At 38.5% G+C, this 12,371-nt stretch overlaps 1 protein-coding gene and 3 non-coding genes across 4 annotated transcripts; 1 reads left to right on the forward strand and 3 right to left on the reverse strand.

The window, feature by feature from the left end:
* The first annotated feature begins 1,278 nt into the window (after positions 1–1,278).
* Positions 1,279–7,133, forward strand: map3k8 (mitogen-activated protein kinase kinase kinase 8). Its single transcript, XM_025054578.1, has 7 exons — positions 1,279–2,121; positions 2,196–2,398; positions 3,249–3,510; positions 4,472–4,578; positions 5,225–5,377; positions 6,258–6,504; positions 6,600–7,133. Exons 1-7 carry the CDS (start codon positions 1,794–1,796, stop codon positions 6,722–6,724), a joined length of 1,425 nt encoding a protein of 474 aa, XP_024910346.1. The 5' UTR covers positions 1,279–1,793; the 3' UTR covers positions 6,725–7,133.
* Positions 7,134–9,258: 2,125 nt separating this feature from the next.
* Positions 9,259–9,330, reverse strand: trnag-ucc (transfer RNA glycine (anticodon UCC)). The gene has a single exon. It is a non-coding gene; the product is annotated as a tRNA-Gly (tRNA).
* Positions 9,331–10,192: 862 nt separating this feature from the next.
* trnaa-ugc (transfer RNA alanine (anticodon UGC)) lies at positions 10,193–10,264 on the reverse strand. Its single transcript has one exon. It is a non-coding gene; the product is annotated as a tRNA-Ala (tRNA).
* Positions 10,265–11,433: 1,169 nt separating this feature from the next.
* trnag-ucc (transfer RNA glycine (anticodon UCC)) lies at positions 11,434–11,505 on the reverse strand. The gene has a single exon. It is a non-coding gene; the product is annotated as a tRNA-Gly (tRNA).
* Positions 11,506–12,371: the final 866 nt, after the last annotated feature.

Raw genomic sequence — 12,371 nt, forward strand, 5'->3', positions numbered from 1 at the left:
AAAATGAGCAGCATAACAATAGAAATGGTTTGTTATAGACCAGGGATTGCAGTATAAGCAGATATGAATCTACCATTAGATCGCAGAGCGAGTGAGGACAGATCATGAGCGATTAAAATAAATATTAGTGTGTTGTGACCATGTGGTTTTGCTCATTCCTTTATAAGCAGATATGAATCTACCATTAGATCGCAGAGCGAGTGAGGACAGATCATGAGCGACTAAAATAAATATTAATATAATTTGAAAGTGTGTTGTAGTGACCATGTGGTTTTGCTCATTCTTTTATTATTATTGTATTATTGTATTGTCAGTTCATTTCATCATTCAATTATTATTTTTGTCATTTCATTTATTCTAATGTTACACTGCTGCTGTCTATTTCAAGTTTTCTTACAATTGATTAATCCATATTTATATTTATATTTCCCTTATACGTATTGTATTTTGTGTGTTTTCTTATTGGGCATGCACGGGGACCAGAGTAACAAATTTCGTTCCACATCATGTTTTTAATGTTCGTTGAAATTACAATAAAGTCTTTGAAACCTGTGAAAAATATATATATATATATATTCAAATGTCTGGTCATTTGAATAGTAGCTCCAAAAATAATAAGAACAATAATAATAATATAACAGCGAAAATTAATTTATAATTTATTAATAAAGAAATATTTCATTATAAAAAAATGTAGTGAATAACACATCACTAATGCATCACTATTATTATTACTCTATTACATTGGTCGCTTTACTATCGTGAAGATACTAAAAACAGCTTTTGTGATAATGTGTGCAACACAGGGATCCCTTTTGTTTTTATATTTACTAGAGATCGGACAGTGACGCCTTTAAATAACACTTTTCTTTTAAAGATTTCTCAGATCTACACGTGACGCACGGTTTCCAGTAAATCGGGGTCATGGCGTACGCCGGAAAAGCTGCAGAGCCAAACACTCATCGTTTTCTTCAGAATACTTGACCAGTTTTCTTTAAACTCGAGCCAGTGAAGGAGTTACCTCTACCAGTCGAAACAGAGCGAAGGGGGGGAAACGAAAGCCCGACTGAGCAAAGGAGTGCTGCTGTCACTTGACGTTCAGTTTCTCCTCACCCCCCTGCGCTGCTCGACCTCACTTCCTGCGGTCACTTCCTGCTAAACACGCGTCGACTTCTCTGTCACAGCTGGATACAGATGTACAATGAAGATGCGACACTGGGGCGAAGCTATTGATTGATGGTAAGTGCTTAAATTGATTTTCTTTTTTAAATAAATGTCTTTAAACTCACATTCGGACGTATCACAGTAAACATAGAAAGCCATTACATAGATTTTTATTAGCGTCACTGTTTGTATAGAACATTTTGTTGACACCACTCTTAACGTTGTAAATGGAAAATAGCGAAAATGTTGGTGTTTATCTTATTTTCGACGCTTTCATTTTTTTTCATTGACTATGAAGCGAAAGAAAACGCTTTAAAGTGTGTTGCATAAATGGAAAACAACGCTAAAATTCTCTGAAGGGGCTTCCCGGCTTCAATGTGAAACTCCCCCTCTCTTCGAGGTAAACAGTCACCTAAGCCCCTCCTAGCTGTATTTCTAGCCTGTGGAAGAAAAGCTGCACATGTTTCAGTGAAGTGTCATTCTGTGCTGCGTGACCTGTTATTCCGGTTGAGATTAATGACACTTAAAATGACTGACTCTCTTGAAAGTTTTCGCCCGTGGACCATAGAAATGTCAGTATACTGTGTGTCCACTTTGTTTTAGATTTAGAGGGGAGGCAACACGTCGAGATGGATTACAAATTTAATGATGGAATAGAACTCCTTTTGGCTCACATGAACATAGAGGACATTATCACTGCTGCCGAGACACTGTATCAGCTTGAGGAGGAAGAGGAGGCCGAAGAAGGGGGCTTGTCCATGGAAGAGGAAGGACTCTCCCAGGAGGAGAGGGATGAGAATCTGGAGGCGGTAGGCACGAGCAGTGAGCTGAAGGATTTTTCCGACGGCGCCGGTTGTGTCCGATACGGAACAGTGAAAGACCTCCTGTCTTTTGTCAACCTGTTGTCCAACATGCAGGGAGCGGCCCTGCAGAAACTGCCTAGAGAGCCGGAGGAAGGTGAGGCTGTTTTGCAACACCCTCAACAATGCGGTATAATGTTGTGTCATTTTAGGTGCGTGGTCAAAACTGAGCTGACTTAACGTTGCTTTTATTTGCACTACAGGAGGACATGGCTGTGAAAAACGGTCGTTACCAGATCAATATGGATGTTGTGCTGTTCCCTTGGAAATTGACATATAAGGCTCCTGGTTCTGGCCTCGTGCCCAAGGGTTCATTTGGGAAGGTCCACTTGGCTCAGGACACTGCTACCAGGAAGAGAATGGCTTGCAAGCTGGTAAGCGCCGCCGAGCAATGCGTGGAATCCATCTCAGACACCCTGGCCTTGTTGCCAAATATTTAACTTGCCAGGAACTGTTTGTTCGCAAACTAGCCATTCGTCTCTTTCCGCTCACTGACTCCTGATGTCAGCGTGACATTTAGTGTGTTGTCTGTACTGTGACACCAAAAGGGGAAGAATGTTCTCGAAAAGGAGAAGCACTGCAAAAGGATATCCAAACGGGGCAAGAACGGAAATTTAACCTTAAGAAGACAGCTCTTCTTAAAGTTTGAAATTGGTTAAACTAAAATTGCAGGTAGAAGATATTGGTACATGCTATGAATGTGCTGACGTCAGAGCACTGTGTCAACATTATTACACAGTAATAATAGAGAGGAAAACAGACTGCTTCCGATTTGCTTGTAGCTGCCAATGAGAGGCTTGTATTAGCAAACCTTTTAAATCAGATGTTTTGTTTTTGATCTTTTTTTTGAAAAAAAAGTGTGACGTAAAGGAGTTTTAATAGTAGTTTTTTTCAAGAATTATTTTGTAAATAACCGTAAAATAGACTAATAAGCATTCCAGTATTGCATGTTTAACTTCTATGTGCTAAAATATAACAACCAAAGCAGTAGTTCCCAAATTTCTTCTGGGCCGCGCACCCATTTTGTATCCCAACTAGGTTGACACACCCCCAATTTCCCACACCTTTGGAAAAAAAAAAAAAGCAACAAGCTTTTTATCGTGTGCACCCCCTAGTGGCAGCATGTGCACCCCACTTTGGGAATCCCAAATCCAAAGGATATTGAGGTGATGGGTAAATGTTTAACTTGACAACTGCAGTTTAAAATACGTCATCTGTTCCCAGGTTCCAGTGGAGAACTTCAGAGCTGCCGATGTGGAGTTCCAGGCCCGGTTCCGACACGAGAACATTGCTGAGCTCTACGGCGCTTTGCTCTGGGACCAGAATGTGCATCTCTTCATGGAGGCCGGAGAAGGTGGCTCCGTCCTGGAGAAGCTAGACAGCTGCGGGCCCATGAGGGAATTTGAAATAATTTGGGTGACCAAGCAAATATTGCGTGGCCTGCAGTACCTGCATTCGCATAACGTCATCCACCACGACATCAAACGTAAGAGTAAAAGACGAGAATTTGTTTTTCTTTCACACCTCTCATTCGCTGGCTGTTGTAGTTCTTACGTAAGGGTTAAGTGGGAGGAAAAAAAGAAAGCCACAGACACACGTAGCATGATCAGCTGAAGATAAAGCAAGAAACTCCCCCCTCCCCTCTCCCCTCCACAGAAGCACGTAGGGACGATGTGACGTCCTGGCCGTAGCGAATAGTTTCCTACACTAAAACCTTGACTAATGATTCTAGGGAAAACTTTCAAAGGTAGATGCCCACACTGTCAAACAACTGAGGAAATAATGACTAAGATTAGAAGAAGACACAGGGATGATACAGACAGGAGGGGGGTTGGGTTCAGCTGAGGCTTCAAATAAAAGAGCTGGACCACGCAGTAAATGCGAGGTTCAAAGCATTCTTCCAATTTGTCTGTCAGCCACATTCACTCCAGGCTGTTTGCAGCTGGAAATTCCAGTCTGCTTTTCATGCTACTGCAGGGTTAAAATGCTAGTTCCAGATCAGAAAGTGACTTGTGGACAGTGGTTAGACTTAGGTTTTCTGACATGGTTGTTACTGTTTCCAGTCTATGTGCATTATGTGTAATTAAGCCTGAGCCAAGATTCCAATATCATGGGTGAGCAGGAGAATGGCAACAAGTCAGGGGGAGTGGAGGGGTGTGATCTTACAGTAGCTTTGTTGATTCCGACGACTGGATCACTGCATTAGTGAATTGGAAAATCAATCTGTTAACTACAACAGAGTTTAATACCTCATGGTTTGAATAGTTGACACAAATTACTCTGTTAAAGCAACATGACTCATCAGTTCTTAGGAGACGTGCAGGGTTTTTCCAGTTTTTTTTAGCTCACGTACCAGTATCTTCTTAATGACAAAGCAATAAAAACAAATAGATGTAAATGTCAATTTCTCACGTGCGCTAATGTTTCTATTTTTTTTTCCTTACCAGCTAGTAACATAGTCCTAATGTCCAATAAGGCAGTGCTGGTGGACTTTGGCCTGGCGGTGCAAATGACAGAGGATATTTACATTCCCAGAGACCTGAGAGGAACAGAGGTGAGGCAGTGTGTTCTAAGCGTTCGTGTGTGTATGTTGTTAGAACAGATACTAATACTTTTTCATCAAGTTCTATGTGCGTATGTGTGTGTGTACCAGAGAGAGCAGCATTTATGGGCTACTGACCCAGGAAATGACTTCCCCCTGACTTTTGATACGTTTGTCTTTAGCTTGTCAGCACTAGTCCAGCATTTTTTTCCCCTTCCTGTAATGTATATTGATGTTCAGTAAAGTAATCAGAGCAGTCAGTTAACTTGGTGACCTCGAAGGGCTGCTTTCAATAGGTAGCACGTGCTATTGCAAAAAATCCAACAACTCGACTGTTTTCCCATGTGTTTTTATTTTAGTTTTTTACTTTGTGTTACTTCTGTACATACATCATGAACTCTAATGGCCGGGTGGTGGAAATTCCCAGCTGTGCAGGCAAAGTTAGTACAACATGGGAAAGCAAGCTGGAGTTTCCCACTGAGAGAATGAAGGATTCTGATAATAGAGTGTTTGCTCTACTCATTCAAAAGGTCAAGGTACTGACCTTATCCTGACAGACAGATAAAAAGTTGTTACAGGACATGTTTTTTTGTATGCTATTCGGTTTTTTTCAGCCATTTTTTTGTATTTATTTTAATGCCATCGTTCTTTTGTGTAGATGTATATGAGTCCGGAAGTGGTTCTGTGTCGAGGACATAACACCAAGACGGATATATACGCCATGGGCACCACCATCATTCACATGCAGACAGGCAGCCCCCCTTGGGTCCGCAGATACCCACGCACCGCCTACCCATCCTACCTATATATTGTAAGTACTGTACATTAGAAGACAATGTGCCAATCAGTGCTGTACTTCAGAGGATACATTCTATGGAGTTTTTTTTTTCTGTTCTATTTTTTGTGATTTATATTTTTCCTAGGGCTGTCACACCATCATAATTTATTCAAATGAATCACAGGGTAGTTGTGTATTAGTCATGATTAATCACATTCATACTCTATGATGATTAGTAATGATTAATCAAGATAAATCAACATTCCTAAATATGAGCCAAACAAAATTCGGCATATCGTGGAAAACAAAAAGACAAATAAGAGCAGGCAGATATATGCAAAAGCATAAATCCAAATTATGTTTCATAAAGTTGATGGATTTTAATCATAACCATGCAGCTTGACAGTGGGGGGCATTAGGGGAGCCTCAGAAAATTAGAGGAAACATAGAAAAAAAAAATTTAAATAAACTTTTAAGTTATTTTTATTGTTTTGTCCAGAACCCTACAACACGTAAAATGCAGTAATCGTTGAAAAATGAAAATGATGAAATTAGTAGGTGAATATTGATCTGTATAGTTTGATCAAAACCTCTCTTTCCATAAATGGTTTCCATTTCGTGGTGCTTTGCTTTCGAGACATTCCGTGTGTCAGCTTTTATGTGTTTTAAGTCACTCACTTCCTCTGTCATTTCGAAGCTGTGTCACATGGTATACTTGCGTACAGAGCTTGCACCGCTTTTCTATTTTTAATCCACACTTTTTGTGTGGATTAAAAAGGTTTTAAAAAGGTTTTATTCATTCAATTGCAATCAATTGTGTCTTCCTTGCCAACTTTTCTGTTTGGATTTCATATCTGTGGGTCTGAAATTTGCTTTAGTTTTAAACAGTTTTGCCTGGCTTTTCTCCCAACAGATCCACAAACAGGCACCACCCATGGAGGACGTTGCAGAGGACTGCAGCCTGGCCATGCGTTCCTTCCTGGAACGAGCCATGGAGAGGAACCCAGCTCTGCGGAGCACAGCATCTGAGCTGCTGAAGGATCAGGCTATCAACCCTTCAAGGGAGGATCAGCCGCGCTGCTGGAGCCTCGACTCAGCGCTGGAAGAGGCTAACCAGGCCATTTTACGACAACAGAGTCAGCAGCATGACACCACAGAGGGTAAAGACTAGCTAGCTGATCACAGAAACTGACTTGTACTGTATTGATTAATCTTAAAATAACACGCTTTTGTATTTTTTTGTTTTTCTCCTCAGAATTATCTCTGTACTCGGAGGGCTCGGGCTACATGAGAAGAAAGGGCTCTTTGTACATTGACCTGGGAGCCTTGTCAGGCTATGGTAAACTAGTGACAGGACCTCCCACTGCAGAATATGGCTGAAATGTCACATATCAAGTAATCATTGCCTTTTTGTCTCTTTATTCTGCCACTGCGGGACAGTGGTGAAATTAAATACATTGGGGATTTTTTTTTTAAGCATTAATTATTGTTACCATTATCTGTGAATGCTTTTATAAAGTGTGCTAATTTACACTGTCATTATTAAAATGTATGCTGTTTTCTGATAGTCCAAAATCGAAGACGATCAGAAAGAGTGCATAGTTGCATTCGCATTGTAAGCCGCTTGTTAAAAGAACATAGCCAACGTAGTTCTACTTGGACTTTATCTTGTTTATTCCTGTGGAATATCACTATCATATTGCTATGCAAATGTTGCTTTAACAAAATGTATGTGCAGATTTGAACGCTTGAGTTTGAAAATGTCTCAGCAATAAAATATTTCAGTGAACATTGTTCGTACATTCTTGATAATATGAATTTTTTTTTAATTTCATATCGAGGTGATTATATGTAGTTAATTATTATCAATATACTTTCATTTTACACATACCTACGGAAAGAGTATTGCTGCCACACTGAGAAAAACAATTGTCTCAGTATCATGTAATGATGTGATATCTTTCACGTTATTTCGTGGTACTTTCACATAATTATGTTATGAAAAGCCCATAAAATAGCTTACATGCTTCATATTTGGTTGATAACAATACTTGTACTATTAAATACTATTTAAAACAAACTAACTAACTAACTAAAAAAACTAAAAAAAAAATACTAGTTCAAGCTGACTGGTTCACATATTACGCATAGTTTTCATGGTGAGTTCATGGTAATTATAATGACGTAATATTACCTTGATACCTGTTGGTTGCGTACGTAAGTACGTTAAATTACGTTAGGATTAAAGCCGGAGTGCCATCCACGTTGTGTCCATGTCTGTCTTTCATAAGGGATTTACAAAATAAGCACCCGAATATATTACAATAAAAAAATACAGTTATTATTAATACATTTACATGGGCCCTTTGACGTATGCAAACAGTTCTCTGAACCAATTATTCGTATTTGAGGCTGGTGAGTGTGGTTTACTGCTCTTAATTACAGTAATGCTGTCACAGCCACACATACAATAAATATATTGGTAATGTACAAGGAACTGTCAAGAATTTTCAACGAATAAAAACTTTGAATAATTTTACTCTAAAGTGTCGGTCATTTGCCAGAAATTAACAAAAGTTTGAATTTAAGTAGTGATGTAGTTTTTAAAAAATATCACGCTTCTCCTGACCGTAAAATATTTCGTAATTTCCTGTTTCATCTGCAAGTGAATAGTGAACGACTTGCACCGACTGTACATTAGTCAGTCGGTAAGGACAGTAGCTTAACTAATTAGTTAATAGGAATTCGAATACGAAAAGCGTTTCACACAACCAAAGTTCAGGCCTGCACTTCCTTTTCTTAAATGCGTCACATGTAAATGGGGGAGTTCCTCTGATTTCACGGAAGTTCATCGTTGCGTCTTCTCTCCAAATATTCAAGTCCAATATGCGCTTATACTACCATCTGCTGGTAGAAATAGAAGGCTTCAACTTCTTGGTGTCGTACATCCACCAAACTCTAAAGCTTGTTTTCAGATGTCTGGGTGATTATGTCATCATGCACTATAATGTTTTTCTTAATTAAACCAGCAACGCATTCGATATTGGTTTTTGTGTAGCTGTGGAATATATTGTTCTCTTTTGCTGAAACCAGTTTCTAAGTTTTAGTAGAGTCTCTATTTCTAGTGTGAACGTTTTTTTAGGCGATGTCATGAAAAGCTCAGTGGACGTAAACATTGACACGTTGGCGGATCCCGTGCGAGAAATACGGCCGCCATCTTGGACCGGTCAGCAGACAGCAAAAACATAAGCAGGATTCCTGAATAAACTGGAATGATGATATATAATGTTAACATCTAAATATAAAACATAGTGTTATTAATACAAGGATACATTTATGATTTTATTAATACATGTAAATAGGGTAAATGTGTATTATACATATATGAATTTTACCTATATATTATATATTAGTATATAGTATATATTATATTAGTATTAGCATTATGAATTATACACATTCATATAAACATATGTATATGTTCTGTGCTATATGTCACTTTCTTGAAATAAGTACAATTCCACCAAGGCTCTCTCTCTCTCTATCTTTCTCTCTCTCTCCCTCTCCCTGCCCCCTCTCTCTTTCTCTTTCTCTCTCTCATTCTCTCTCAAGCACACTGCATCTCATTTTTATATATCCATTTCCTTTGCCATATGTAACATATGAAGTAAAAACTAAAGTCAAATCTGCATCTGGGAGATTCCTGGGTTGTATTATATCCTGAATTTAACTTATGGTGACGTATAAAGCAGATGTTGTTGTTATTCTCAAACACTTCTCTTACGCCATCTGTCCTATGGGGTAAGAATGTAAACTTAATCATCTGCAAAATAATTCCATTTTACTTCAAGTGTTACTGGAAACCTGGAGAATTCTCTAAGTCAGTGGAGAACTTTGGTTAAAAAGAAAGACTTTGCGATGGCCGGGAATCGAACCCGGGTCAACTGCTTGGAAGGCAGCTATGCTCACCACTATACCACCATCGCTGTGAGAAAACTGGGAATTCTCTAAAAATAGGAGCCTGTGTGAGGAATTTACTCCAAGGAGGCGGAGGGAGGAGTAGAAGGAGACACCGGGAAGAGAAAAGGGAGAAAAGCACTAAGACAGAACAAGTGCTGTTTCCTCTTGTAAAACTTAACAGTATATCATATCTCTATGTTTTTTATTTTTTTATTTTTTCTATTATTCTCACTTGTTACAGACTGTAAGTCAATAAAACTTATATTTCTTCCTGACTGGAGCTGCTGTTAGCCATGTAGCAGCAGCATCACTTTCTGTGTTTGGTCCAGATGTGAGATGAACCTGAATAAATGGAAGATCCATTAAGTACAAAATAAAGTCTGATTAAGATGATAAGAGTTTCCCAATAGACTGCAAACTTCTGCTGCATTTCAGTAATTTGGGAAAAGACATTTCTAAAATGTCTTTCTGTTGATATCTGGTATTAGAAAAGTATTTTTAAATTGTATGTACTATGTAGATAAAATGGCTTTAACATTAACCACATATTCCTTTTCGCAGCCGAGTGCAGCTCTGGGGAGGCTACCTGGTTGATCCTGCCAGTAGCGTATGCTTGTCTCAAAGATTAAGCCATGCAAGTCTAATTTCATAGTCATTGTTGTGTTTGCTAATTGATTAATTCACCCATTTTAGCAGTAGTTGTTTTCAATAAAATGCTTCCTGCATATATGCCAACGGAAGGAATCTCAACCTCTACAGAGGTATATTTGCATGAATTAACCAATTTACAAATCCCTAAATTCGATAGTTTTGTTTAGAACAGAGCTCAAATTTAAAGGGAATTTTAGTCTTACTCTGGAAAAAATGGCAACTCACAAAAAAAAAATCTGGAGATGCCGGGGATTGAACCCGGGGCCTCATACATGCAAAGCATGCGCTCTACCACTGAGCTACATCCCCACGGTTACAATATCACGAAAAATCATGATAATAAGTGTTGCACACAGTGTCAGCCTTCATATATTTTTATTATCCCCACTTAAGATAATTCGACGAAAATGTTACTCCCAGCACAAACAAGTGATTTGTAAAAACACATGTTAAAAGCGCTTTTAAACAGCTACTCCATATGTCCACGGTTAGCTAGCATCACAACCTGTGGCTAATACCCTGGGTCCGTGCCCTGGTAAACGGATTACACGAATACTATGAGGTATAAATAAAAATATTGTCAAGAACATAAATACAAACAAAATCAATTTGAAAAAGTAGTTGTACGTTAACGCCACTATAACGATGACGGCATGTACGTTTTTTAAACCAGAGTGAGGTGAAGCAGCGTCGACTTTTATTTATGGTCTATGTGTAATGTTCTCTACGGACGATGGGGGGCAGACTAGTCTTCTGTTACACATGGTTCGTTTAAGTAAAGAGAGGAAGACCTGTCTCTTGGTTACAAGAACCGTAAACAACCGGACTTACGGGTGGGTGTTTATTTTATCTGAGGTTGTTAAGGTTTTGTCCTATTTCCGCTCCCAGGTAGGACTTTTATAAATCGCAGCCGGTTTTTTAGATTACACCATTTTAACAAAAAAAGGAAGGATAGTTTATTTAAAGATACAACGCATGCTCGCTATTCTTAGCTAGCAAAACTGCTATAATTTTTTACCACAACCTACCCATAGTAAACTCGAGTAAATAAGAATAATGCAAATAATTCGCGCTACTTACATAGCCTTTGAGAACCTTTAAGAAGCCACGTGTTGCAATTATACCTCGCAATGATACTGTGCATTTGAGCAATCTTCCATTTCTATGCGTTCGTTTGGTTAGTGTTGAAAAGTTACACCATAAAACTTAGAACAAAAATTTAAATGATTTTTTGTTCTTTTCAAGTGCTATCTATACAAGGCAGACGGCAAAACCTAATGGCAGTATTTTAAATTAATTTGGTTTAACTGCCAAAGAGAAAAATTAAAGGCCGAACATTTAAACATTAAACATTTTAAAGTTTAAGATTTGGCTTCAGAATTATTAGACCTAGCTGAATTCCATTTTACTTCAAGTGTTACTGGAAACCTGGAGAAACCTCTAAGTCAGTGGAGAACTTTGGTTAAAAAGAAAGACTTTGCGATGGCCGGGAATCGAACCCGGGTCAACTGCTTGGAAGGCAGCTATGCTCACCACTATACCACCATCGCTGTGATAAAAAGGGGAATTCTCTCAAAACAGCAGCCTGCGTGAGGAATTTACCCCAAGGAGGCGGAGAGAGGAGTAGGAGGAGACACCGGGAAGAGAAAAACAGGGAGAAAAGTACTAAGACAGAAGAATGTTACTGTGAAGAATGTTACTATGACTGTAACAAGTACTCTTTTTTCGTGGAAAACTCTATATCATATCTCAGATAGATAGATAGATCCTCGGGAAATTAGGGGTTGTTTTTTTTATTGGCGTTATGATTTCTAGTAAGAGACTCCAGCAAGATAAAAAGGACACTGTCAGATAGACTCTAGAATTACGGTAACTGTGATGATAACAGGTACAATTACGTCAATTATTACAGAATGCGAGTCAGTAAAACCAGTTTATTACGCTGTTTGGAGCTGCTCTAAGCCACGTAACTATAGTTACATTAAAAATAAATCAGACATATCAATAAAGATTGAAATCATGAATAAATAAATGCCATTAATCTTGTGTAATACACCAAAGAGAAACCACTGATCTTTGCCCTGCTGGTTACCATGTTACCATAAAAGATAAAAAAATGATACAAGCAAAAGGATCTCAGATGTCTAAAAGAGCATCGTTGTGGAGTTTGCTGAGAGGATACATAAGGATTCTATAAATATTGCATAAGACATAATCAAACTACTAGCAAAGTCTGTGTACTTTTTCAAAAAGCTTTCAATCGGCTAGCAATTTAGCTGCCTTCGTTAAATGAAATAATTAGTATTTGTTGGGATGTAGCTCAGATGTAGGTCCATGATGCATTTTGCTTCTTATATATCTGAGAATGTATGAAATGTTGGTTAATGCATTGTCTCCAAAAGACTGTGTCGCCACC

Source organism: Cynoglossus semilaevis, chromosome 3, assembly GCF_000523025.1.
Source record: "Cynoglossus semilaevis isolate Cse_v1.0 chromosome 3, Cse_v1.0, whole genome shotgun sequence".
In the NCBI taxonomy this organism is placed as follows: Eukaryota; Metazoa; Chordata; class Actinopteri; order Pleuronectiformes; family Cynoglossidae; genus Cynoglossus; species Cynoglossus semilaevis.

Bases quoted from the DNA above. Each gene is read 5' to 3' on its own strand.
- map3k8 (XM_025054578.1), top strand. From the start codon at position 1,794: ATGGATTACAAATTTAATGATGGAATAGAACTCCTTTTGGCTCACATG. The intron at 2,122-2,195 runs GTGAGGCTGTTT...GTCAAAACTGAG, and splicing joins GCCTAGAGAGCCGGAGGAAG to CTGACTTAACGTTGCTTTTA. The intron at 4,579-5,224 runs GTGAGGCAGTGT...TCTTTTGTGTAG, and splicing joins GAGACCTGAGAGGAACAGAG to ATGTATATGAGTCCGGAAGT.